The sequence below is a fragment of the Falco naumanni genome, chromosome 14 (assembly GCF_017639655.2).
Source record: "Falco naumanni isolate bFalNau1 chromosome 14, bFalNau1.pat, whole genome shotgun sequence".
NCBI classification, from domain to species: domain Eukaryota; kingdom Metazoa; phylum Chordata; class Aves; order Falconiformes; family Falconidae; genus Falco; species Falco naumanni.
The window spans coordinates 2,596,423-2,624,341 of NC_054067.1; the positions used below are offsets into that span (position 1 = coordinate 2,596,423).

The 27,919-nt window shown below is 46.0% G+C and overlaps 1 protein-coding gene across 3 annotated transcripts; it reads left to right on the forward strand.

Moving 5' to 3' along the window:
- Nucleotides 1-27,919, forward strand: LOC121097233 (pre-mRNA 3'-end-processing factor FIP1-like). 3 transcript variants are annotated; one of them, XM_040613936.1, is made up of 16 exons: nucleotides 1-482; nucleotides 1,146-1,185; nucleotides 4,161-4,266; nucleotides 5,510-5,616; nucleotides 6,687-6,745; nucleotides 7,831-7,941; nucleotides 10,418-10,548; nucleotides 11,260-11,384; nucleotides 13,469-13,574; nucleotides 14,984-15,182; nucleotides 17,149-17,175; nucleotides 19,617-19,674; nucleotides 20,226-20,281; nucleotides 21,600-21,798; nucleotides 23,673-23,831; nucleotides 26,589-27,919. In XM_040613936.1, exons 1-16 carry the CDS (start codon nucleotides 389-391, stop codon nucleotides 26,719-26,721), a joined length of 1,710 nt encoding a protein of 569 aa, XP_040469870.1. In that variant the 5' UTR covers nucleotides 1-388; the 3' UTR covers nucleotides 26,722-27,919. The 3 variants fall into 3 exon arrangements, with proteins under 3 accessions (XP_040469870.1, XP_040469872.1, XP_040469871.1); XM_040613937.1 differs by having other exon boundaries at nucleotides 2-482; nucleotides 4,161-4,245; XM_040613938.1 differs by lacking the exon at nucleotides 17,149-17,175.

Sequence of the window (27,919 nt, forward strand, 5' to 3'; positions counted from 1 at the left end):
CCTGCGCCGGGGCGGGGGCCGGGACCGGTGCGCGGCGCCTTTTGTAACGGCGGAGCGGGCGGCCCTGCGGCCCGGCGCGGCCTCCGCTCCTAGCCGGGGGCTTTCGCCCGCCTCCGCGCCTGCTCCCGCCGCCGCTCGGCCCCGGCCCCCTGCCCGCAGGAGCTACGGCAAGGGCGATGGCGGCGCGCTAAGCGAGGCGGCCTCGGCGCGGCCCGGCGGCTGCGGACTCCCCGCCCCGTGCCGACCGCGGCGGATGCGCGCCTCGCCTCAGGCGCCGGCGGGAGCCTAGCGCGGCCCCGGCCGCCACTCCTCCGCCTCCTGCCGCGGGCGCGGGGCAGCGCGGTAGCTCGGGGCGCCCCGCTCCCCTCGGCCCCGCGGCGGGGCGGCCATGGCCACCGAGCTGGAGCCGCCGGCGGCCGGTGCCGTGCCGAGCGCGGCGCCGCTGGAGGCGGAGGAGGACGAGGAGCACTGGCTCTACGGGGGTACGTACCGCCGCCCGGGCCGCGGGGTGGGGGGGCGCACCAAAGCACCCGGACCCCTGCCCCCGGGCCGGCGGGGCTGTTCCGGCGTGCGGGGCCCGGGGTCCCGCCTCCGCGCGGGGGGAGGGGCGGGCGCCCCTGGGGCAGTAACGGCGCGGGGCCGGGGGCGATTGCAGCGCCTCGTCCCGCCGGTGTTACTGACCTGGGAGGGGCAGATGCCCCCCGGGCCGGCCAGGACTGGGGGCAGCTGGGGCAGAGCCCGGGGCTTGGTTTAAACGTCTTTGTTCCCCTCGTAGACTTCCCAGCCGCGGGGCGCTCCTGCGTGCCTTCCCCCGGCACGGTACCGGTGCGGAGCCCCTCGCGGCTGCCCGCGGCGCCTTGCGCGGTGTTTCCTTCGCGCCTGCTCCCAGGCTTGGGATGTGCATTTCAGTTCGGTTCTGTGCCAGTGCTGTGAGACTTGACTTCTGCAGATAGGTTCTGCTCGTTGAGTTGTTTTTTTTTTTAACTTGCTCCATTTCTACTGGAACTTCGTTGAAAAAAGAACGGTGGGGTTATAGCAACTTGGCACTGCTAGGGATTTCTGTAGCTGCGATGCGTTTTGTGCTTAAATTCAGCTTTTCTTTTCTTTCACTTGAATCATTTTTGTTATTATTACTGTTTTTGCAGATGACACCACTGGTAAGCAAGAAGACGGACCAATTTCTGGGTGAGTCCAGAGTGTTTATTCATTAAAACAATATAAGCTGCAAAGAAGATCAAGCCACGTTAAGCATAGCTTGATGAATGCTCTAGCCCAAAGCTGCTGCTAGGAAGGGCAGCCTATCCTCTTCCCATCCCATGGGGTCAGCCCCAGCCCCTGTGCTTGGGCTGGCACAGCACTTAAGATTTGGAAAGTGAACTGGATTGGTCAACCGATCTGACTTAAAACTAATTTTTAACCCTTTTCCCCTTCCCTGATTAGTTTTAAATCAGGTCTGTTTTCCAGTTTAATTCCCTGGGAAAAATGGTGCCTTGAAGATTGGCCTTTGTGCTGGCCTGGCCTTCATAAAACTGGCTTTGCTTTAGCCTGGAAAAGCTAAAAAGCTTGAGCCTGGGTTAAAATCTTGACATGATCAAATCAGCAAATTATACAAGATCTATGAAGTATGTGGTTTGGGTAAGACTTTTAGATAAAAGTGTTGGGGACAACACAGTGACCTTTTTTGCTTCCTATGTGTGGAAAGTGTTGTCTGTCCTGGATTTTAACTCCCATGTGTTTGTAGCAGCAGAGTTTTCTCTCAGCAGAAATATTATGTTTGCCTTTTTACAGCGTGAGACAGTTTTCAGAAGACTTGATCTTCACTGGACTTCGGTGTGCTCAGCACCTTCAAAAGTTCAGTTGAATATCGTCCTTTAGGGTAATCTTGAATTCAGTATCTGGAATTTCTAGGACTGTTATGGGTACTGTCCTGTTTCTGTAGTAAGTATCCTGTGCTTAGGGAATATGAGAACTTGTTCAAAAACAAGTTTTAGGCAGACTTGATAAATCGTTACCTAAAAACATCAAATGAGCTTTGTGAGAAGGAACAACTTCTAGTGTATGTAGAGATTTACTGCTAACTTGCATAAATTTATTGTTTCTTGACACTTTCATCTCAATGTAATTTTACTTTACAAGCAGGATTAAAAATCTGAATTTCTAGCAACCATCTCCAATAACTGCAAGAAGCATGAAGGAAAAGCATTAGTGGTCATACTAGCTCTTTTTTTTTTTTTTCTCCCCCCCTTTTTTTTCTGCTTTGTTGCACAATGAGAATCTTCCTCAATGAAGAGCTGTGGGGTGTTTTAAGAAAAATGACTCTTTGTTTGTGATGTTGTCAATGGCTGCAGCTCCAGGGATACATTGCTGGCTTGCCCAGAGTATTTGTCTCTACCCGTGGAGCAGAAATTAGTGTAGTGCAGGATGCAGTATCCATGAACATTCCTTACCCTGAAGGATGCAGAATACCAGCAGCCTGTGCAGGATGCTGTTAGGCCAGCCAAAGCACAGGGTTATGTTGGCATTCTGGGGAAATCAAATAGCTGCAACTTTTTTTTGCATGCAAATGACTGCTTCAGACCTGTCGGATTGTTCATTCCTGGGAAGCAAATAGGTTAGGAACGAAAGACTGTCATTTAGCAAATATTTATTTGAACTCCAATTCATAAATTTTAATGCACACCCACAGATACTTCATGTGACTTGAAGCTGAAGGTAATACTTGTCACTCTTCCCTAATTCAGTCATTTGGATTTTTAAGAAAATTCTGGGGTTGAGGTCAACGTTACAGGTTGCTTGGATTTGGCAAACAAAATGCAAAAGGTTTTGGAGCCACCTGTGAGATTTTTTCCAGTAGTGCATCCTTTGGTCCTTACGTTAATAGCCTATGTCTGCAACTCTGAAATACTTTGGGGCTGGTTTTCCCTTAGACATCTTGGCTGCTGTTTATAACTGAAAGTGTCTTCAGCTGTCACCTCAGGAACTTGGCGAAAATGGGACCTGTGCTTCCTTCGTTATCTGCTGAACCTCCATCCCTTCTTTTTGATCTTGGTTTGATTGTTGGATTTCTTTGTATACGGGGCTTTTCTAATATGGGAGCTTCAGTAACTGCTCAAATTGGTCTTGTTCATTTGTTCTGGTTTTTATGCTCAGTAACTGCTTGCTGAGTTGTGTTAGCGTGATCTTTTGGCTTGTTTGGTGTCTCCTTTCCTGCCACCTCTGAAATGGCTTTAATCTGACCAGTGTTTGGATTCTGTTAGGTGTTACCTGTGTTTCTTCTTGAAGATAATCTTATATAGGTTTATTATCCAACATGGGGTTTTAAATTAATAGCAACGTCTCCACAAAGTACCGGTGGAGAACTGGGTGGCCTGGGCCTGGGTTGTTTTAATTGTCTGTTTTAAAAAGCCAGAATTATTTTGAAATTCTACTAGGTTTTACCTGTGTCCTTAGAAAAAAATTATCTCTCTTTGTATTTTTGTTTTGTAACACTTAGCATACTCTTTTCTAGCATGTGTATACCAGTTTGACTTTCTTGCTTGGCTAATGCGATAAGTAATATAAACATTTTACAAACTCTTGAATTAGAGGGAAATTTGAACCTGACCATTGTTGCATTAGGACTAATTTGTAATGAATGAGAAGATAGGGCAGATAATTATCTGTCTTGTCTTCTTTGAATTTGACCTACTCATTAATAGAAGCTATTTATAGGAACACTAAAATAACTTTTCCCTTAATTTCTGTGGGACGGATACCCTTGCTGCTTACTTGGCATATGTATAATTATTAGCATCCCTAAGGACAAGGTGAAGTTTTGCTTATTATGGTCTTAACTTGTATCCATTGTGATTGTGCTGAACCAAAGCTGAAAGCTGTTAAGCTGCCACCTGTATTAGCTGTTGAGTGGTGTTTGGCTAGGCAGCTGTGCTGTCTGTAAGGCGCTCCTGGGAAGTGCTGAACTAGTTCTTTCCAACAAAAGCAAAGCCAAGCAAGGATGATTAATTTTTTGTTGTGTAGGTGAGCTAACTGCCAGCAGAATAAACACGCTACATGAATAAAGCCATTATATGAAAGTCACCTGGATGAATGCTTTAGAAATGTTGATAGGTGAGCCTCTAGACTGGGCTTGTCCACTTTCTTTTGTCTGTCATATTTACTAGACACGCAGAATCTTCTCACCCTTTGCAAGATGCTCCTCAGGAGAGCCGGCCTGTCAGCAATGAAGACCGAGAGATATCGCAACATGTATGTGTTCCACGGCAAATGGTAGACATAGTTATTTTTGTTTTTCTCCATACTCGTGGGTAAAAAGATGTGAGTGTAAAGATGCTGGTACTGCCTAATATGTAACATTTGTACTGTAGGTGTGTACTGACAGTTCCCAGTGCTACCTGCAGCAACAGGCTTCTCTTCTCAGCCTACCTTGTGCGGTGGGGAGTGAACCCTGATCTAAGTATTGCTTATGCCATTGTAGAGGCAGGTGAGGGCCTCCGATGCTGTGGTCTGGGAGAAGGAGCAGAGCATGATACTACCATCCCTGCTCGGTATTTAGTCTTGACTTCTTGAGGGTCAGTAGAATATGGGAAACACTGAGATAGAAAGCCCGAAGTGCTGGGAGTCAGTTTTGACTCAGGCTCAGACCTCTTAGAATACAACCTAGTGGCTCAGCGCTGAAGGAGTAGGAGGAGGCTTGTTTCTCCACCCCCTCTTCCTCTAGTCTTTTTGATGGGTTTATTTTCTGCTGCTGTGGTATGTCAAGAGGGCTCACACAGAGTTCCGACAAACCCATGTGCTGTGGCAAAGGATGGAGGACGTTAGGAACACCTTCCTCATACTCTTTTGTAGTGGTGAGGTATTGATTCAGCTCCTGCCTCTTGCAGAGCTGCGCTTCTGGGTATCCAGAAGAGTTCCTTGGCTCTGGTGCCCCAGCAGTGGTGCTGCACTGGAGTCAAATCAGCAGCTTTGAAGTTCTTATGTAAAGTTAAGGCCTTGGGCACTGACTGTGCCCAGGGTCCTACCACAAAAGTCATGGTGAGAAAATATTTGCTCTGAGGTACTTGGGTGAAGCCTGGTGAATGTATTTTGGTGATTTTTATTTGTGACTGTATACTTCTGTGAAGGAGTTGTGTCGAAAAGCCCTAGCTCTTTCAAAAAGAGTAGGGGAGAGGAACTGTGGGGCTTGATGAAATTCTTAGAACCAAGCTAAACCTTCCCCACCTTCAGAAATGTTATCCTGGTTCTCATGTAGGGTCACTTCTTCCAAGGACATAGCAGTTTCTTTGTGGGCACTGTCTGTTCATGTTGAAGGCTGGTAACTTCCATGGTTTTTGCCTCCAGAGACAACTTTGTATGGCCGTGGGGTGTACTAGGAAGTTACGTCTTGATATCAGAATTGTTCTTTCTAATTGTTCTTCATCATACAAGCTTTGTACTGTTTGGCTTGCTGTCCTGGGGAAGTTACCAGTTTTTTACATGTTGATGAGCTCCTGTGTGCTCTTATTGTTGCTAGGCCCTTCCAAGTGGTGAAGATGATGAAGATGACAGCGATAGCGACAGCGATGATGATGACGTGAAAGTTACTATTGGCAACATTAAAACGGGAGCACCATCGTACATGTATGTATTGCTGATTATGGTGTCAATTTTTGATCTGAGGTAGCTCTGGCGTGTTGATTGGGATTGAAAGTGGGGATGAGAGCTGACCTGTGTCTTCTGGGAGGCATGGGAGCAACAGTTAGAACATGGGAATAGGATTAGAAGCTGATGGGCAGCACTGTCCTGCAACTGCTTGTTGGGAGAATCCATCTGTAAAATAGATTTGACAATTCGCGGGTCTGCTGTTGGAAAATTAACCAAGTAATTACTATGCTGCATTGGGCAAAATCAAAGGTGGGAAGTTAAGTTTAACTCATCGTCTGTGAAAAGTTCAAGAAAAATCTGTATTGATAAGAATTTGCATAAGCTGTAAACTTACTGATTTTCAGCTGTTGTGGGTTGTTGGTTTTTTTTTTTCATGATTCAGAATGGTGAGGCTGGATTTGCAAATCAGGAAATTACATCACTGACTTAAAATTCTACCTGATTTGCATTGAATAAAAATAAGACAGCATTCTTGCTTGCTGCTAGCAGTCTTCCTCTTAAGGAAATGACTTACATGTCCTTTGCAGCATATTCTAATTTTTCCACTTTATGGATGATTTCCTTCTCTTGTTGCAGAGCTGGTTTCAGTCTGATGGATTACTCTGAACAGCAATGCTCTATCCATTAGTAACTTGCTAGATTTTGCAGACATCCTTTTTGAAATCTTCTTCTACCTTTCTCTCCCCATTCTGTGATATATGTGCAGCTGTGATTTCTGTGTTGCTCCATTTAAATACTAACTACGTTCCTGGGCAGAATGGTAACTACCAGTCTTTGAAATAACCTTTCCCTTCACGTTCAAGACAATCCTCTTGTGTTCTGTTGTCGGTCAGGATTTTGCTGGGTTTCCGCAGGCTTAGAAAAACTTGCATGGCAAATGCATCTCACTTCTATGGTGTTGAGACGTAGTACTAAAAATCCTAGAGAGGCGTGAATAAACCCAAGTGAACTAAGCATCTTCTGAAGTATGTCAGGGCTTGAATATGTTTTGCATGAAAATCTTTAACCTTGTTCAAATACCAATGTAGTGATTCTTTTCCATATAGGGGAACTCCTATGAATTTAAACTTAAAAACGGGTAGAGGCTATGGAGCATCTGCTTCAGGTATTGCTGTTATTTTTATCCTTTACCTTTTGCAATATTTCACTAATCTGGTGCTGACAGCTGGAGCAGCTGCAAATCTCGGTCTCTGTTTGGAAGGATATAAAATTATTGCATCTTATTTAGACTAGGAATAGTAAGTGCATTTCCTAAACGTGTCCTCCTAGGACAGCCTGAGGGTCCAGGGTACAATTGAATTATTTAATTACCCATCACTGAAAAAGCTGATTATAATTTTATTTAAACTAAAAAAAAGATAACTCGGTTATTTTTATAGTTAAAACCCCAGAATATTTCTAAACATCATTGTCGCACTGGGGCCAAACATTCTAAATTGCCTGGAGAAGCTTTAACTCTGCGGTCAGTATACTGAGCAGCTTGCAGTGTAAGATACTAAATGGAACAAACTGGCCTTGAGTATCAGATAAGTGTATTTCTGCATCTGAAATTATCCCCACCATTCCAGTTTAGTTTATACTGTCTATTGAAGACTTCGATTCTGTCCTTCCTCATTTATGATACTGTCCTTTCATGGGCTTCATATGCTTCCTTCCATTAATTTCTTTATACAAATGACTTGTCGTCTGATGGAGAAAATAAGAACAAATTCTCCTGGAAGGTTCTGTACCCAACAGATTTTTGCTGGCTGCAGTTAGTACATGGTCCGCTTAAGACTGATCCTGAAAGAATCTCTTGTTGTGAGAAAATATGTGTATCTTGGGAGGGAAAAATAAATATTTTTGCCTGGGGAGAAACATCTCTTTTTTTTTATTATTATTATTATTTTTATTTTTTTTATTTGGGGTAAATTTCATGCATGCTCTAATAATTTACTCTGTTTGTCTGTGGTACCATTCTGGGTTGAATTTGCTTTTCTGCTGCTCAACTGCAAGTGCTGTATACCCTGGCTATTTATTTATAGAGTGACTGAAGCAATTTTTAATAAAAGTTGATTGTGGTTACCTACGTGCTATAAAGCCAGCAATGAATTCAGAGTAGTTTTATTTTTGACTGGAGTAATTTGCTCAGTAAATTAGTGGATTAAAGGCATTGCATTAATAGTAGTAACGGTTTCTCTCTCTCCAAAGCCAAGTTGCAGCCCAAAGGTATTGACTTAGATGCTGCGGGGAATATAAATGGATTGCCTGTTATAGAAGTGGATTTAGATTCATTTGAAGACAAACCGTGGAGGAAACCAGGTGGGGCCTCACAGTTTCTTGTGGTAAATATTTTCTGCAGTTTTAGTTCTGTCTCTTTAATTTTATGTGTAATTTCTGTCTGTTGCTGCCAAGGACCAGGGAAGTCAGAACAATGTGTATCGCTTAGCCTCTGATGCCTGTCTAGTCAGTGACATTTACTGATTGATCAAGCCATGCTTCTGCCTAAAATTGGGCTGCATTTATGCTATTAATTGAATTTCCCTAGTTCCAGAAATACTACACTGATACCAACATGATGATGTTTGTTGGCCTTAAAGTCAGTGGAGCAGGATCACGCTTTGGCCGTTGGTGATATGTGGTCTCTTCTCACCATGGCCAAGCTCAGAGCCATCCCCATGCACCCTTCTTATTTGTGTCCTGGGGGTGTCCACACTTCTGCAGAGGGTGGCAGTGGTGGGAATTGCCACCTGAGTATGTCATGGTAGCAAAGCCATCTTTTTGTGTTGAATTCTCCTGCTGCAGGTGATTGAATAAAAAGAAGGAAAACACTGTCTACTCTGACAAGAAAGGCTAGGATTTTTTCTTTTAGAAAAACTGCAGTGCCTAGTTCTTTGCTAGATTCTGCCCCTAGGTGCATAACTGTGAGTGAGCAGTCCCTGCTTATTTCTTCTGGACAATACTGTCTAGACTGTGTCCAGGCAAATAGTACTTTGCACAGCAGGTTTTAGTCTGTACATGGTCTCTTTTGTCTTCCTGATTAATATTAGGGAGATTTCTACTTGGAAGCGACTCTTGCATGGCAGCTGTAGGATGCTACAAATAAATTTCTGGTTTTCATCTGAATTTGATACAAATGTAAATGAAGAAACCAAAGAGGTGCAAATTTTTGCTGTGCTACTCTCATAAAGCATGCTATGATGAAGTGTTAAGTGAGGCAAAAAATCCACTTGCCTCTTCTCAGAAATAACTTCTCTCTGACAGCCACTGTACTTTGTCTTTCAGAGATATGCCAAGTAAGCCGTGCTTTTATGAGGTTGTCTGTGGTTGGGTTTGGTATCTCTTGCCCACCTGAAATGAAGGGCATCGGGGTACATAACAGTGCTAATTACTACGTTGGTGCGTTGCGGTATCAAGCCAGCACTAAAGCGCTCTGTGACGAACAGCAGCTAGTACAGACATAGCAGAAAGCGTAGCCTTTCTTCTGCAGGGCATGTCCCATGGGTTGTGAGGTGAGAAAGGGGGGGCTAGGAAGAAAATAAGTTAGAAGTTCAGAGAGAAAGCATGGAAGTCGGCGTGGTCCTGCTGACATCCCTGGACCAAAATGAAGCCGGCCTAGCCTTAAAACACTGTTGAAGTACAAATAGAGGGAAGATGTCTGCAAAGGAGTGTGGCCTCTTAAGTTTATTTTGGATGGCAAGTAGCTTCTTAGTCAGCAGCCTCTCAGGTTTATATCCTTTACAGTTAGTTGTTCAACAAGTTGGTATCTCTTTAAGAGAGGGAGAGGAAGACAAAATAGTGTGGAAGAACTGTTAGAGGGCTGATAGAACAGATATGTAGATGTCATGCTGCTGAGTCTGTGTCGGTGTAGTTTGCATATTTGTGTGGTACAACAGGAAGGGTGGCCTGCTTGAAAGATAAACTTCACCCTCGCTCTATAGATCCAGGCTCAGCACGGTCAGAGTGTTCCGCTTAGCCCTTTTATATCAGCTGCTTGTTTTAGAATTGGTCTGTCTGGGAGCGCCTTTGTGTGGGGGGTGTTTGTGGGACACCTCAGCAGGGCTAGGAGGGGCTTTGCAATGCTTCCTGTTGTGAGGTGTGCCTTACAGAGATAGCCGCAGCTGCGTTTGTCCCTCTGCAGCTAGGTTTTCTTGGCAGGCAGTTTGTGGCCACCTCTCTTACTCAGAAGTGCTCCTGCTGAATTGGCACATTTCACAGAAGACTGTCAAAGTAAGATAACCGTCTCGGAAGGCTGTAGTTATGATCGTGACTGAACTTGTGTACTATGTGCCTTAATAAAAAACCTTCCACTTTAGCCCTGTCACAAGATGGGTGAATCCCAAAATCTTTTCTCAAAACAGCAAAGGCAGCGATGGTCAGCAGCAGAACGTCTTAGCTTAGCTCTGCCAAGAAGAAGCTGCTGTGGCACTTTCCCATTTTTGTGGTGGTAGCTGGAACCGTCATTCCTGTGCTCTCTCCAGCACTCAACTCATTTGAACAAATGCAAGAAACTGGTCTGAAAAAAAACGGTTAGCAAATAAGTGGTTGCAAGCTTCTCTTCTAATAGCCTGCATACTTGCTGTATTTTGTGTCCCAAAGGGTCCCACTGCTGCTCAGGTTCTAGTCCTCCTCCCACCAAAAGATGCAGCCGTCTCTGCTGTGGCATGCAGTGGCTTTCTGACAGAACAAAATGGATAGTAAGCTGTGGTATCTAGAAGATTCTTTTCTTAAACAGTCAAGGACAATCTGAGAACAAAAATTTGCTAGAATCCCTGTTAACTTCTACTCCCCTTGTCAGGTGCTGATCTTTCTGATTACTTTAATTACGGATTTAATGAAGAAACATGGAAAGGTTATTGTGAAAAGCAGCGACGGCTTCAGCTTGGACTGGATCCTGCTCCTCCCATCAGCACTGAAAATAAGATCACGGTAGGTGATGTGTTACTCCTGCGTATGGCTACAGTAAAACTGGGGCTTGTTTTTGTAATGGCAGAGATGAGAGTGTAAGAACAGGAGATACCTTAAAACCTCACTCTTCTGTGTTCCTTTCACTGATGAGAAATACAAAAGTGTATCTTGAAAGGTTAAATCTCCCTGCTAACAATCTTTCCTCTATGGAATGAACAGTGCTACCTGCCTGGCGTGTTTGAACTACTACAGTAGCAAGGCTTGAGTGAATTTCCAGTTGACTTCGAGGCTACCCAGATAAAGGGGGAAGACCCTGTGGATGTGAGAGATGTAGAGAGGGGAGCTGGGCATACACGGCTGTTTTGGTTGTTGCTGTTGACTGCAGCAGTTGTGTGGCCAACAACTGTTCATCAGAACTTCAGCCAAAGAGTCAATTCAACAAGTATTACTATTTCCAGTTTTGACTTAAGGATTGCATGAAGAAGGATTATCAGATTATTAAATTTTGGACTTCTAGCAGGAGGCAGTGGAGAGCAGGCTGAGGCTGGAATAGCCAGCTAGTTTACAGAAGTGTCCGCTGCCTTGGCTGGATAATAGGCTACTGCTTTGCAAGAGCCCTGTGATTGTTCCTCAAGGGAGCCCTTTTCCTTTGCTAACAGTTAATCTCTACATTGCTACATTCAGTTGAAAGTAAGGGCATTACACCTACGTGTTATATTTTGTCTTCCATAGGTTCAGCAAGGAAGAACAGGAAATGCTGAAAAAGAAGTGGAAAACAACATCATCAAAACAGAATTCAAAACAGACTTCTTGGCTCTGGTGGGAGGACGCATGAAGGCTGGGCCTCCTCCTAATAGGTAAGAGACGATGCAGAAACAAAGCCTGGGTGCACTGTGTTCTTCACAGGGGTAGCAGGGATCCACCTGGGCCATATCTGAACCTCCTCAAGCCTGAACCAGAAGCAAATTTGGAACTTTACAGGAAGCTACTGTGGTCGCTCATTAACTGTTGTCTCCAACAGTTGCTCCTCTACGGGTTGTGCAACCCGTACCTATCCATATACCTCTCCTTGGTAAATCCGCTCCATAAAGCTGCGCGGGGAGGGAAACCAATATCCCAGGTGAAGGGACTCATCTCTGGGAGTAGAAAAAGCCAAGGCAGATACCTCAGCTTTGAGGGCTGGCGTTGCTAGCTGCTTGTGCTTACTTGGCTTATTCTTACTCCCACGATATTAATCTTTGCCTTCTTAAGTGGAAGTGGATTACATGTTTGGCAGCTGATAAGAGGAGCTATTGGTTTCTGAACCTGTATGCTACGCTGCTTGATGCATGCTAATTAGTTATTTTCTCCAATGAGAGAGAGGATCCACAAGGCTGGACAAAGCAAAACAATTGAGTCATTTTGCTTGGCAGCCTCTGCTGGGAAAACCACTTTGACCTTATGAGGTGGTTGGGGTTTTTTATCAAAAGCTTCAGGAAAACAAAGCCATGTGAAACCAGAAGAGCCAGAGCTTTGGGACCTGGGTGTTTCTGTTGCTTTATTCACATTACATCTTTTGCACACCTGTCTTGCAGAAATCAGTCTCACATTCCAGCTTTGCACTTTGTCTGAGAACAGAACCAACTATATGCTTCAAGTATAACCTTTAAAGTTCTGCTTAGTCTGTTTGCATTTAAGCACATTGGTGGCATTTCTGTCCCCCTTCGTAGTGCCACCAAATCAGTCAGGTTTGTTTCCAGCTGTTACGCGTATCTCGTGAGATTTTTGGAAATTTACACCACTGCAAAATAAGCTGATGCTATTGTAGCTATACAGTACTTTTGTCCATTTTAACTTTTACTAAAGTCTGGGTTTGAAAGTACTGACACACAAGATTCTGTTCCTGCAGCAGAGCTTTTGGTCAGAACCAGAATGACTAGCTTTGTATGCTGCAGCAGCATCAAAGCCATGGGCTTAGCAATGAGGCATTTGGGGTTTGTGTTTTTTTTAAACAAAGTGAATAGATTTCAGTGAGAAAACTTGCAGTTTTCTGAAATGAAGACATTTCAGTGAAAAAAAATCTCACCAACTAGCCAGCGTTTTTATCTACTTTGTCTGAATTTCCCACAGAGATAGAAAATTCTGACTAGCTTGGAAAAGCGACTTTTTTTCTGTCCTAACTGCAGAAAACATGCCTAAGGCCATACTAATTACACAAATCAATTGCTGCATGCATATAGGATGAGGGATTCTTAAACTTTAGTTGCAGGTGCTTCCCCCTCTCACAAACCTTTACTTGTGGTGAACTTACAGCAAGTCTTTATAAAAATGTTCTTCCCCTAAGAGTGTCCTGGGTACGGAGATAAAAGAACGTGGAAAACTGTACGTTCTGTGACTGATTTCCACTGGTGCATAGACAGCGCTGCTTCTTGGCTACATTTCTTCAAGGATCTAGCCTTGATTTCATTGAAGGCAGTGGCAAAACGTGACTTTAATAGAAACAGTAGATCACAGAGGGATGGGCTGGAAAGGGTCTGAGAATCCAATTTGTAAATAAATGCGCTGATATCAACAACACTTGGAATAATGGACAGAAAGTAGGAAAAATCTGGGCTGATAATATTAAAGGCTTCACAGAAATGTTCTCCGCTTTCTCTGAGCCTTATCTGGGAATAAGGCTCACATCTGGAGAACGAGTAAAGGATTTCAGCAATCTGTGTTATTACGCCTGTATGTGGTCGTTCTTTGGATCATGTTTCTGGGTGTTCAGAGGGACCGAACTCGCCCCTGCTGGCAGAGTTCAGATTGCTCAAAAGTGAAAACTGCTTGTCCAGTTTGAGTGCTGCCTCTAGAGATTCTTCTCTGGTGGGAAAGAATGTATGGGAGAAGTTTGTCTAATAGTGGGGGAAACTGCTCCTTCAAATGTCTTTGAGACTAAAAAGATGCATCTGCTTTGTACCAGGAAGCTGGGTGGGACAATTGATGTGATCGGTGGCCAGGCAGGCACAATTAGGAGAGTAGAAGGAAGACGACGTGATAAGCATGCCTCTGAGGAAAACCCAATTCAGGTAAATGTTTTGCACCATCTTGAAAAATTTCTGACTTTATTGCGCTCCTGGTGAACCCTGAGCAGTCTGTCTGTGCATTCCTGACCTCCCATGTCACAGTGTCTGTCTGGAAAGCAGTAGGTCAACCCCATCGAGGTGTATGCATGTGTTCTTGCCTTCTGCAGGTTGAATTAGCCTCTGTGTTAAAAGCTTTGTCTTGTGAGGAATGAGGGATTGTCCTTTAAATACCAGCCTTGCCACCTGAATGGTAAAGGCCCAAGCTCCTTTTCTCATCAGCTCCCCCGAAGTATACCTCAGGGTGCATAGCTGGGAGGCTCTTATGTGGAGTATTCCCTTCCCCTCCACTGTTGGGCTGGAATCTCCAGTTCTGCAGTGGAGGACTTGTCCTTGGGGCTTGTGTTTCTTTTTAGTTTGAGGTAACATTTAGTCTAAGCATCACCGGACGCAGCCCATGCTTCAGACGTAGGGTGGGCCTGTGTTACAGGATCTTGGTCCTTACAAGCAATAAAAGCCTGAGGGTTAAAACTGGACTCTGCTCTGATCTTGCATGTTCACTGTATCATCATCATGTCCTGGTTGGCTTCTAGGGAGGAAGGTGCTAGGTAGGGTTTGAGGACCATCTGCTGAGAACTCCTCTTAATCACCTTCCTCCTGCCAACACTCCTAAGTCACCAAAAATCCCCAAATACAGAACCTTTCCCCTGTCTAGACTCAGTTCCTGGTTTTGTTTTTACATGTGTTTTGTTGTCTGGGTTGTGGTTTTTTTTTTTTTAGTGGTCAATTTCCCAAATTTTGCCAACAGTGCTCTAAAAAGTTTGTGGAAGAGAAAGAATGTGCTGGAAAACGTTCCTCCCACTTACAAGCATTGTCACCTGTATTTCCAGGGCTTCTCCATATGAATCATTCCTTCAGCAGTAGTACGTGACCTGCTTCTGTCAGACAGAAGTGAATCTGGTCTTCCTTTGACCTACGTGGGCACAATCTAGAGCAGAATTTGGCCTCTTGCTGCCCTCAGGAAAGATAAATAGGGTTAAAAAAGCAACACGACTGCATTGCCCTTAAATATGGCAGGTTTTAATCTGAAGCCTGTGTCGGTGGCAGTTCCTGTAAACAAAAGGTGTTTATAACACTAAAATGTCAGCAGTCTTGCACAGTTGGATGTACAGCTAGAATGTGGTCTCGCTGCTCTTCCACGTAAGCGAAGATACCTCGCTAAGCGTACTGATTGCTTTGATCAGCCTTCCTTCCTCCTCAAAAGATGCTGTCCCCTGGGTGTAGCACAGCCTGCTCTTCCCAGATCCTGCCGTGCTGCCCGTTTCGGTGATGCGCTCCCTTTCTGCCAGCGTGAGGTCCTAGCTGCAGGAGCAAAGAGGTTACAATGCTCTCTTCTCATTCCTCTGCCTTCTAAGGTCCTTGGAGACCACGGAAGTAAGCCACAACCCCCACAGCAGCCCCAGCAGCCTTCACAGCCCCAACAGCCACCTCAGCAACAGCCGTTTGCGCCACCAGCAGGCCCACCGCCTCCCCCGCTCGCTGGGCCACCTCCACCACACTTTCTCCACCCTCCTCCACCAGTTACTTCTGTTCCACCTCCCTTGCATCCTCCAGGTAGGTGTTCACACAGCAATGCGTGGCAGTCGGAGGCTGCAGGTTAGGACGTCGCAAGCTTGGAGCAAATTAAAGGTTTAACTGTTAACTGCAGTGGGACAGTTGAGCGATTGGGTAACAGGTCCTTAGAACTGGTTGATCTTTGTTTAGTGTCTCCATCAGCCTATTTCACATTTGCCCTTGAATGCTTAAAAAATCACTGCTGTTCCTTGAAAAAAAAGCATAGGCTTTGTTTCCACGAGAGAGCCTTTGGGTGCTACGCATCCATTTGCTTTATTGATAAATGTCAAGAAATGGGTTCCTGTTTATCTGTGGAGGAAGATACGGAGGTAGGAATTGCTCTCCTGCATGAGATCAGCAGGCTGTTTAGTTCAGGATTGTGTCTGGCTGTGACCAGTTCCAGATGTTTCAAGGGTGGTGCTGGAATTGGCAGTTCTGCAACAGCAGCTTAGACAACTGTCCTCCCTGTCCAGGCCAGTTCTTGGTTGGTTTGTGCCATAAAATACCAAGTTGTGTATCTTTCTGTGTCTGTTTCGGTGCATTTTATTGTACCAACAGCCACTGCAGGGTGATTCTTACTCTCCTAGAGTCTAGTGTCCAGTGCAGACAGCAGAGCGGTGCTTCATGTTAAAAGCAAAATTTAACTAATGTAAACAAGGTCGTTACCGTGGGCTATAAACCCATTGGGCATGGTCAGGCCTCAGCACTGGCAAGTTTGTGTGTTCTTGCCAATGACCAGGTGGGTTTGTATTGTGCCAGGAGCACCTGGCACTTGAAGAAGCATGTGGAGGTAGGTTCTGTGTCTGCAGGAGCGCCCTTTGCCCTGCAGTTACAGACTGTGTCCTGAAACCTATTGAGATAGCAGAGGTAAAATGTCTTAATTTTTTATTCTGCTTTGTTGTCTCAAGCACCATGTTACAGAGCAGTTTCACTGTCCCTGCTACGCATGTAGGAACTCGGTTTCCACAGAGCACAGAGGCCAGTAGTACTCCATGGGGCACCAGGTAAAACAGGGCAGTACTGGTGGAGAGAATAAATGTTGCAGCCAAAGAGGGCACATACATGTGCGCTCCTGTAGCCTTTTCCAGGGGGCATAGGGTCGTTTTTCTGTTGACCCTTTTCAGTGCAATTTATGGACATACCAGCCGTGGCCTAAGACACTTTTTTGTCTTCACCTCCTGCTAAGCCTGCGCATCTTCTGATCCAACATGAGTCACGTCCGTGCCCCTCGTGCTTCTGGCTTAAATAGTGCATTGAAGCAGAAGCAAAGGCCACGCTCTGGGCTCCCCTGGTCCCTTCGGTAGCAGCCAGACTTCTGAGAAGCCACCAGGAGCACATCATGCAGTAACTCCTGTATTTTGCATGTGCTCCACATGCAGAAGATGAAGAATAAAAAAAATATGGTCAAGGCTTTTAATTGGAGGAGGATTATTACCGCAGTACTCGCTGGACCATGATAGTTTTTTGTACTGCCTTCCATTAATATGATTGGCAAAATCAAGATTAATTGTTCACTCTTGGTTGTTGACCAGGGTGTCTGATTTCTCTATGCAGTTACGACTGACTTTTTTTTAAAAAAAAAAAAACAAAAAAAACCCCAAAAACTAACCAACAACAAACAAGCAAAAGGACACACTGGCACCTGCAGCAGTTCCTCCTCTCCAGCTCCTTCAGTTGTTGTGAAGGCCAAATGAATTGTGTGTTGACACTTGGAACAAGGAATTCTCCAGTATAAGAAAGCAGCAGCATCTAAAAATATAATATTAAGGTAAAGAGTTAATAATTTGGGAAAATTACACAGTGTGTAGGCTAGTTACTGCTTAGTAAGACCAATTTTTCTGCTGGGGTGTTTGCTCAGTTATGTGAGATTGATTCAGAAGTATGCTTTTTGGTTAGCTTAATGTACAGAGATGACATGCTTTACTGGTTGTCCTCACTTGTTTTGCTTGCTTGTTTATTTCCATAGGTCTGCCACCGCCTGGTCCTATTCCAGGTAGGTGTTCACTTGCTCTTAATAACAGTGATTCTGAACACACAGATGGCCCTATCTGAGCATTTGGGTTAAGTAACACAAGATAGGATGGCACCAAGACCCATTTTAGAGCACAGTTAATTTAAGGCTGATAAACTCCAATGCAGCATTGAACTCCAGCAGTTTATCTTATATTCTGGACCTAAATAATAATCTGTAGGGCTTCTTAATGCGATCTCGTTTTGTCTCTGAAGACCAATCTAGAAAGTGGAAAACTTCAGGTGGCAAAAGCCCGAAATGGTTTAGTTCTTGCTATGACATTAGCACAGCAAAAGCCCGAGTGACAAATTAGTGCTTTGTGTAGGAATTTGGAGTGTGAGCTTGAGCAGAACAAATGCCGTTTCCATCAGCAGCCTTTGCTCCCTGGTGTGCAGTAGAGGTGGTGAATACTAATAAAGAAATGTAACAACAAATCTTGTGCGTAAGTTAAGAAGCCCACTGATTCAGAGCTACTATATGAATTTCTTTTAGCTGTAATTTTCTTTTTTTTTTTCTACTGGCAATTTTGCCTAGTATAGGGAAAACAAATTTAGCTGTTTGTATAGCAGACCATTTGGAGCAGTCGTTCTGACCAGGTGCCGTATGTCTGAAAAGCCAAGGCTGATGGTGACTGCGTATATGCAGTCAGGCCACTGCCTCCGCGTTACACTGTGCACTGATTCATGTGCTTGCAAAAGCCCTGCACCCAAAGCACTTAGTACTGGACGTGCTTGTCCTCACTGTGTCAGACGCGTTGGGCTTGATTCGCAGCTTTTGCGTCCGTGCTTTTGTGTTCATGTTCTGCCCTGAGCTTCCCAAATGGAGATACAGAAAACCTACCCTAGCTGGGCCATCCCTCAGACTGAGAAAATGCCTGTACTTGTTAAAATGTCACTTTTCGTAGTTCTCTGTAAAATAATATTGTAGAGCTGGTTTTCATTCTTGTAATAGAAGAAACCTGCTTGTAGTAAGCTTGGATTTAGAAGAACTAGATTGTGGTGAAAGTGGATGCAAACTGGTCTTAATTGTAGACGTTGCAGCACCCAGTTGCTAGCCAAGTACATTTAGATTAAAGTTGTTTGGGAGGAGCAAGGTGGGCAAAACAGAACTTCCACTTCCGGTAACTGGGTTGGAAAGGGAGATGAGGGATAATACCTGCTAATTATGATGATGATCCACCACCATTAGAGTTAGATGCTTTTAACAGTAGTACTTTGAAGTACTTGTGCTTGGTGAACAGGTGTGATTGAAATGCTCTAGGCATTGCATTTTATCGGAAGATCTTAGGAAAAGGAGGGGGGGAAAAGCATCTTAGGAGTGAGATGTGTCCTCCAACTTGTTTGCAGCATAGATCTTCACTAGCTGAGCCGGAGGCTTCAGGCTACCTCTTTTTGCAGTGAGACACTGCCAGGAAGGGGTTCCCCGACCCGTTTAGGTGTTCACAGTAAGAGGTGCTGAGCTGTCCCACAGGTCTTGACAACGCTGACTCAACCTCATTGCCTTGAAAAGGAACCAGCGTAAATGACTGCAGCTAGTTTGGGTGATTCCTAGCCTTTGTATTGGTACAGTTTGCTCATTTTTTTTATTTTTTTGTTTAGTAATAAACAGTCAAGCCAGTGGGTGGTTAACCTATTCTTGTAGGCGTTGATAACTGCCTATAGAAATAATGGCTGCTTATAGTTACCGGTAGGAGTTTAGGAAGTTCTCTTAGGGGCAGTCAGTGCATCCTTTTCACATTCAGATTGGTCAAGGTTGGGGGCTTTGGTTTCCAACGCTTGTATCGCTTCTGGGAGTGGCCTTCATGAACTTCTGCTTAATTTTGCTTTGTTGAAGGTGCTGCCATTTTTAAAGCATCAGACCTTTCGGACAGCCCTCTCTGCATCATTGATGCTATGTCTTCTTATGATTTTTAAATGTATATGTCCTCAGAAAATTGGCTTTTGTTAAACAGAATCAGGTGAATTCCATGTTACGTGCTTTGTAAAAGACAAAGTTACGTGTTTCAATCAATGGAGCAGTAAAACCTTTGCTGTAGTTGCAGTGTGTCTGCATCCCAAGAACCAGACTTTTTCTGTCTTCCACAGGACTGTTAAGGATTAATCTTTACTCCTTAATGAATCTTATGTTTAAGATTAATAAGCCAAAATAGAATCATAGTTGTTTAGGTTGGAAAAGACCTTTAAGATCATCAAATCCAACCGAAGGTAGTTCTTCCTTTATTTTTCATTCTGTACCCCTACAGAACTGTCATAGCTGTAGGGGTTTAATTTCGGTAGGAGATACAACCCTGAAGGGAAATTACTCAGGGCCTCGTTTAGAGTAAAAAGGTGCTTTAACTGCTTTTAACTGTAAACAGCAATGAAGTCTTGTTCCCTCATGGCAAGCTGTGAGATCTTTGTGATGACTTATGCTTCTGTGTCTAGGGTTGTTCCCGCCTCCTCTGGCACCGCCACCAGCTCTCCTCATTCCAACCTTGGATGGGTAAGACCACACCTGGGCTGGGCCATCGGCACTGCTCCTCCGTAGCGAGGAAGGGAGAGCAATAGGTCTAAAATTAGTGCTAGTAGTTCTTGGTCTGGTCTCGGATTGGGGTGGGGGGCACAAGAACAGAGCTTGTAGGGAATCCTCTGTACATTTGCCTTGATTTGTTACATTCATGACACAGGAAGGAGTCAATAAAATGTAAGTGTGTGTTTAGGTTTAATGCAGAGTAGCTGATAGCATATATGTTGCTTCCTGTTTCTATAAAGGTTCCGCAGGTACTTCATAAGCACTGCCCGATTTACAGAAGGGAGGGGTAAAGCAGGGCAAGCAATTAAATTGCAGCAGTTTCAGAAGCTGTGACAAAGCAACCGCACCTGTATGCATTTCCGATAGCTTTCACTGCAGAGTGAAAGAGATTCACTGGGCTTCCCATGAGGATGTTCCACAGACCTTCAGAAAAAAATTGAATAGACTTGCACAGACGTACCTGCATGGGTCTGCGTGGGGTCACTGACATTCGTAACTTGGGTCCTTTTCTCTCCCCAAAGCCAGCCAGCCAGCTACAACAACAGGCAGCCACCTCCCTTTGGCTACAACTCTGCAGGTGAGCACTGAAGATAACAGTCAAACTGCTTCTATCTCCCTTTGCTGGGATATGGTAGTTCAGGCTTTTCTTAAGCTGACGGACATCGTGCTTGCTTGAGCTTTAGGGTCTGGCGTGTGCCCCAGACTATCCCAGTCACTAGAAACACGTGCTGAGTTTGAATACACCGTGGAGCTGGAAAGCTGACTGTTTTGCAGCGGTGGTGAATGCAGTTCTGTAGATGAGTGCTAAGCCTCAGATTGCTGTTTTCAGTGCAGATAACACAGCAACAGGAAGCTTTCCTGTGTGCCTCGGCAGCAAGTTCTTGTGCTAGTTTACACACGCACTTGCTCAAACTCACCCACACTTTCTTTTCCACCACCCTCAGGGACAAGTGCAACCTTCAGCTTCGCATCTCTTTTGAATGCCCTCCGCCCCCACTTTATTATCTTCCTTGCCTACAGGCACCAGCAGGCATCTGTCGCCTTTTGTTTTGTAATGGAAGAGGCAGTGCCAGAATTTCAGCAAATTCCCTTCCCTGCTGCAGCCCTGCCAGCAACGCCGTGTTCTCTCCCATTTCCTTAGTGACCAGCACTTGGAGTGGCACCTCCTTGCTACACGAGCAGCCAGGATAGAGGCAGCAGGAGGAGGAGCAGGAGGAGGTTGGAGGAGTGGGCAGCAGGAGGCCATCCTCAGCCACAGGGACCTCAAGTGCTGCCTTTTCAGCAGCTGGTACTGCTCTGGGGTATGCCCTCACTGGTCCAGCTGAGCAGGCCCCGGCAGGCCAGCATCTGGATGGGGAAGTGCTGGTGGCTCTGGGCTCATCAGGCGGCATCCTTTGTTAGCTGGTGCCCCTGGCCCTCTCCAGGTGCCACCTTAGGCGAGAAAGTCCCTGGTGAGAAGTGAGACCTTGTAAAGGTGGCCAGGAGCCTAGGGCTGCTTAAACTCAGCTGGCTCAGCACCGCAGGCACCTTTGCCCTCTAAGCCAGGATGTCTGGGAGGGATGGATTGAAGCTTCCTTGGGTGGAGGCCTTATAGCATGGCCTGTGTAGCAGGACCTGTAGAGAGCAAGAGCTGGGGGAGCACGTAGCCCTTGCAGTAATGCCTGTGTAAGGCGCCGGGGGGATTTGGCAGCGACATCTGTAAATATCTGGTCTTGCTTGTCTTCCTCGGGGAAGAGGGGTTCACGTGTTTAGGAAACGGCTGAAAGCGAAAAGTGAGAGGACAGGGGGGAGCTGGGCCACTGTTGTCTCCTTGGATTCAGCTGTATGTTAAGGGAGGGACGGAGAGGATGCTGTTAATACTCCAAATGAACAAGAATTCTGCTTTCTCGCTGCAGATTCAGGTTTCATCAGCTACCCACCCATCTCCACATCCCACACACCCTGGGTGACGACGGTGGACAAAGGCACAAGCAGCTCCAGCAGCAGCCATTGGGAATACTCGGGCTCCAGGCGCGAGAGAGAGCGGGAGCGGGAGCGTGAGAGGGAGAGAGAGAGAGACAGAGACCGCACTCCGACCACTAGTGAATACAACAAGTGAGTGCTGGTTTCCAGCTGCCGCGTGGGGAACTCTGGCCTTGCCTTGGACTGCAAGAAGGTGTTTGATTAAGGGATGGGATTATAGATCATAGCAGTATAATTTTCTGAAACGACTGGCAAAGAGATAATTTGGATCAATAACTAGAGGACAAACAAGGAGCCAGTGTCACTGGCTGATTTCCCGTGTCTGTTTTTTTGTTTTAATCCAGCAGAACCAGTTACGCTTGCTCTCCCACCTGCAAGGTGAGGCCGGTGAATGACATAGCCCCTCTCTGTTCACTGGGCATTTCACAGCTCAGTGTGAGCCATTGGCCGGCGAAGCTGCTGCTTCTTGTCTTCTAAGTGTAACTGTCAGATCAAAGGACCAAGCACCCGTGCTTTGCTTGGCTCGGTAGAGGCTTTCAGGGCAAGAGGTGCCATTTACCAGGAGTCAGCCCTGACATGGAAAACCTGAACCAGGCAGACAGCCACCTTCCTGGGAACTGATGTGACCTCCAGTGACAGCACTGCTGGGAGCACTTGGGAAGTGCTTCCAGCCTCCCAGTGTTGACCTAGGGAGATAAGGTGAAGGCTGGGCTGCAAGGACTCCTTCTAAACCCATCACTTTTTGGTCCTGTCACAGGCAGCGTCAGTGTTTTGCAGGCTTCAGGCTCAGACATACCAATAGTCATTCAAAACACGATCAGAACGCGCATTCGTGGGGAACTTCCCAGCCCAGGGCGTGAGCAAACAGGGCAACATTTTCCTAACCTTTTTCTTTTTTTTTTTTTTTTTCCTCCCTCTGTTTTTTCCTTACAAGCTTGTGGGTGCTCTGGGTGGAAGGGGGAGGAACAGAACAGAAGACAAATTATTTACAGTTTGAAGAGCTGAGACTCCCCCACTTCCTGAGCAGGTTCTTGCTGCAGCCAAGCCCTGTGATCAGCACTCCGGAGCACACTGTTAGCATTTCTGAGTGATTTCGAGCACGCTGATCTCTGAGATCATGCTTGCCAAAGCAGGGCAAGGGGAGTCCTTTGGAGCACTCACAGACACTGGACATTTACTCGTCTAGCTTCTTTCCATGGGTGTTAAGACAGTATTTCAGACTTACTTTTTCTGAGAGTCTGAATATGATTTCCCACGGTGGCTTGTTAACCCTTTAGATTTTGGCTTTTGGAAGTTGAATAGGGGCTATGAGATGTAGAGGGGAGTGTCAGATGGATCAGGATTTGGGGTACATCATGCCCACTCCTGTATCTGGATTAAATGAGGTGCCTTGAGCAGATAGTTAGATGTAGGCAGAAAGACTTTGTCAGCCTTACTTACAACTGGAGTTTTTGAACTTGGGGAAGAAAATAGTCCCATAGTCTGACTTGCTGACGAAAGAACTACAGGTAATCTGGGACAACAGTGTTGAGAGTTAAAATCCAGCACCAGGGGAGGCAGAATGATACAAGGAGCGTGTTCCTGTTGGTTTTGAACAAGGTAGGTGGCTGTCTCGGACGCGTTCCAGAAGGATTGTGAGGGCAAAAGCCCGGAGACACTGGCCACATGCCTGCTGCTAAGGTACTCCCTTGGTAAATCCAGAGAGTAAATTCTGTAAACCCTTTGTCTTGAGAGGCCAGGAGAAAGCCACGGCATTCAACTGCTTGGGCTCATGAGCCATGTAACAGGCAAGTGGAGAAAGTTGTTTCGCTGTGGTTAGAAACTGGGATTGTGTTGCATCTGGGGTTCGATGAGCAGCAGCAGCTTATTGTTCCAGGCTTCTTCAGGAGCACCAGCCATACCTCAGCCTGTTGGGAGGATGGGGTTCTACGTCCTGTAAACGTGGCTTCTGACTTTCAGGTCCATGAGCAGTGTGTCCCTCTGCCTCACTTCTCCTTTCTTTTAAGTGATGATGAACGATACCGCTACTACAGCCGAGAGCGCAGCTACGACTTTGAGCGTGACTACCGCCGGAGTCGCGATCGCAGCAGGGAGCGAGAGGATCGTCACCGAGAGCGCAGGCACAGAGACAAAGAGGAGAGCAGCAAGCATAAGTCTTCAAGACGGTGAGAGCTGTGGGGGGTTGAATGGGGCTGTTGATGGGAACACAACCTTAGCTGCAGACGAGACTGTCACCCCGGGGCATACTGGCTTCCTGGGACCTGCTCATGTCCTGAGATGTGACGTGCTGGCAAGAGAAAGCACTCGGGCACATACCCGGGCAGGAGGCAGAGCTGCCTGTGACAGGGAGGGCCGTCCTGGTCAGTTCTCAGGAAGGCAGCTGGCAGGATGTGGAATCACTGCCAACAGAGTTGCAGCACTGATCGACAAAGAGGTGGGCCTGTGCTAAACACCACACCAGAGCAGCACGGCTCCCACTGTTAAGGTACGCACAAGGTCCAGTGCCAGCCCGTAACGGAAGCAGCAGCCCTCAGTATTCCAGGCTCTTGTGCAGATGGGAAGCGCTCCCTTCGGCCTGTAAACAGAAATTTTTTCTTGGAGCCCGCGACAGAGTGCTGCATGATCGGAGCTCTGCCCAGTGCTTCTGATAGTGAGGTTGATGATAACCTGGACAAAGGTGAAACGCTTTTGGAGCAGAGTAGGATGTCCTAAAATCCCAGCTTTGCTGGAGAAAATGTGTTTGCTCCAGATGATCCCCTGTGAGAACATTCTGCTAGCAAAGTAACAGCTCTGGCCTCTGGTCCGGGCAGCGCTCAGTTGCTGTGTCAGTTTACATCCTGGTAATGACTTAAGCAGACTTGCTCTTTTTTTGTGTGTTTCAACTTGCTTCCTTCTTTTAGATGAAATTCATGTCAACTCTGTAGGTAATTACTCTTATTTTGAAATTAGTGTCAGAAAAACACCTACATAGTGACTGGAGGTAAAAGGCTGTTCCTGTCCTTAAGGAGATGAATAAATTTTCAAGAAAGGACTGGTTGCTGAAGGGTTGGACACAAAGTGATGGGAACAAAAGCCAGGACCATAATCAAAATTGAACACAAAACAAATGGGAGCTGAGCTGATACCAGACTAACAAGCCAGTAGCTTTAAGGATTATTTCTCAGCTTTCTTAGAATTAAAGACCAGCTTTAGATGCCTGACTGCATGAACAGGATGGAATTCACCAAAGCAGTGTCAGAATCTGCTTGAGAGCTTGATGTACCCAACTGGGCTAATGCATGAGGTGGGAATGAGGCGACTTTTCCTCTGCTCCTTAAACCACACACAGATGCCCTCTGTCTTGCTTAAAGTGGAAGGATGGGAAGTGTTTCGTTAGCTGAAGCAAATGGAGGAATACGTTTAGTTTAAGGCCACTCGAGTGCCTGTCAGAGTCCCTGCCTGAGGCACTTTGAGGTTTGAGCCTGTTTAAGGTATTTGCAGGAGGATGAAAGGGTTTCGTTGTAGTTTCCAGTTTACTGCAAATTGACCGGTCTGAAGGAAGTCACTGATGCTTGTTTAAATATTAAAGGACAGTTGCATTATTCAGTCATAAACCACCACGCGTTGCTGTCCACAAGGTGGCTGAAGGTGTGTTGAGGAAAGGCAGCAGCCTTTGTTTTTTCCTTCTTTCTTTTTTGTTTTTCCCTGTAATGACTGTGAAACCATTTATTAAGCAAGTCAGAAAATGACTTGAAGCCAGGAGCTTTTCGGCCCGGGCTTCAGTGGTTCAGCCAGTTAGGTGTCTCTGCTGCTAAACTGGTATTCTAGCCGCGGTAAAGATTTGTCTCTACACCTGACATCTGTCCCCACTTGTGGAGCTGCACATCTGCGCTGTGTGACCGTACACCTTCCTGTGGTAAATGTTCCTGCTTTTTCCTGTACTCCGTGCTGGTTTAATTCTGCCACCTTCGCACCACGTGCAGCTCTAGAGACCTCACTTGGGTTTCAGCCTGTGAGGAGAAATAATTGCATGTTTGGGAAGCAGCAGAAAATCTCCCAGGGGGAGCCGAGAACCAGTGTGGAGGAACCCAGAGCTCCCACCTTTCCACTTTTCCCAGTGGGAGACAGAGGCTGCTGGGGGGCGCGTGGGTTGTGCAGGGGGGCTGCACGGGCGCGCCGCAGAGCTCCGAGGGGTGCAAGCCTAGGCAGAGTGTCTTCTGGCGGGGAGTTGGCCCGCACCACAGAAAGGCTGTACGAACACCCACGGCTGGCCAGCTGTGTCGGGAGAACGCTTCTGGATGAGGAGATAGGGGAGTTTTAAAGCTAGTGAAGTGCCAGGTCATTTATGAGTAAGCAGAAGTAGAGACAGGATCTGCCTCCCATTAGGCAATCCACGTTTCCCTAGCTGCGCTGATCCCTTTCTTGCCTCTAGTCTGGGGATTTCCCCAAGATAGTCAGAGGAGTGAAAGTTTCACACACCTCGCAGGTTTAGGACTCTTCTTTCTCTCAGCAGCCTCAGTGCTTCACATTGAAGCTTGAGATGTGTCAAAATTGTGAGAGCTGCCTTAGGAGTGGCAAAGACACAAGAGACGTTGCTCATAAAAACTATCCAAAAAATTACTCTGGCAGCAGTCTGTCTGCTCTGCTGCCTGCCTGGACCGCGTACTGATGCAGCGCGTGGTGTAAAGCAGCCACCTCCAGCAGTCTGCATAACCTGCCCTGGGTTCAGCCACATGTGATACCAGATCGTCCCAAATAAACACGATGAAGCCTTTCAATGGCGCAGCGATGCCCTCAGCACTTCTGATCTGTCTGTTTATTCGAGACCAACGCGTCCCTCCCTGCACGCGCCCCTGGAGTCGGTGTGTTTGGGTCTCTTTTGGCAGAGCTGTGCTGGTGCAGCTCTGGGGTAACGTCCTTCTCCTCTTGCTTCCCCACCACAGCAAGCAACATGAGAGCGAGGAGGGGGAGAGTCATCGGCGTCACAAGCACAAAAAGAACAAGCGTAGCAAAGAGGAGAAGGAGACCAGTGAAGATGGTGCCCAGGAGGGAGAGGAGCAGGATGCCAAGGAGTAACCCAGGCCCCACCGTCAGCCCTCAGGGGGAACTCACTCCTTTTGAACCAGCGTGGCATTGGTGATATTTTGTTTTGAGGGTTTGATTTTTTTTTTTATTATTATTTTTTATTTCCAAGGGAGGCTGACTCTGGGTGAGCAGTGAAGCACGTTGCAGTGGTTTGAAAGCTGAGGCTGCACACAGAGTTAAAACTTTTTTTTTTTTGATACGAGACAAAATACAGCAGTACTAGTACACAAAGCACTGAGCTATTCGACTCATAAACATCCCTAGGGAGAACTTTGTCATATCAGATCCTATGGTTTCTGATGGAAGATGGCTTCAGCTGAAACTAACTCATTTAGGTAGTAGCGTTTATTTTTTGTCATGATCATTCCTTTTTGAAAAATAGGACAGTAAGTGCGACTTGAAATGTATTGTCCAAAGAAAAGTGTGATTTAGATCCTCAGAGCCAGCTTAGAGTCTGGCTTCTAGTAGTGAAAAGTCTCATCCCCCAAATAAATTTCTTTATAGCTACAAAAATATCTTCCAATTTTTCTGTGGCCAGCTGGGCAGCATGTGAGGAAGAACTGCTTTTACTGGTGGGTCGCAAGGTCCTGCTTTGGTCTGACAGCTTTGAGAGGCTGTTGTGTGTTTACATAGGGTGTGAAAAGACTTCAAACACGGCGCTTCTTTTTTTATCCATTGCAAAAATAGTTCTATCATATAGTACACCTGTAAATGGGAAATCGACAGAAGACCCATAGTAAGAGCATGAGTTTAATTAAGTTTTGATTTAAATACTTTTTTTTTTTTTAAACTAAGAGTTGAGCTGAATAATCTTAGCACAGTAGATAACATGAAATCCCATCCAGCAGTTTGCCCTTGTAGGGTTGGCTTACTTCTATTTGGTTATCACCAACACTCCTGTGCAATGCATTCCTTCCCCTTAGTTCTCAAAATAAATTCAGTCAGGTTCCAAAGTTTGTTTGAAGTTAGTGTTGTTTGGGGAGGGTGGCAACAGAGATGTTTCTGGGCAGGAAGAACAGGGGAAATAATGTTGAGGGGTTTTGTTATGTCTAGTACTTAGGATACTGCACTTCTGTTTGTGTGAGCCCACAAGTGTCTCATTTTTAAGTATCTTCTACTACTTTGACTTGTTATTTAAAACTGTCTTAAATCTTTGCTCTAAAATAATACAATTCTGAAATGTTACGTA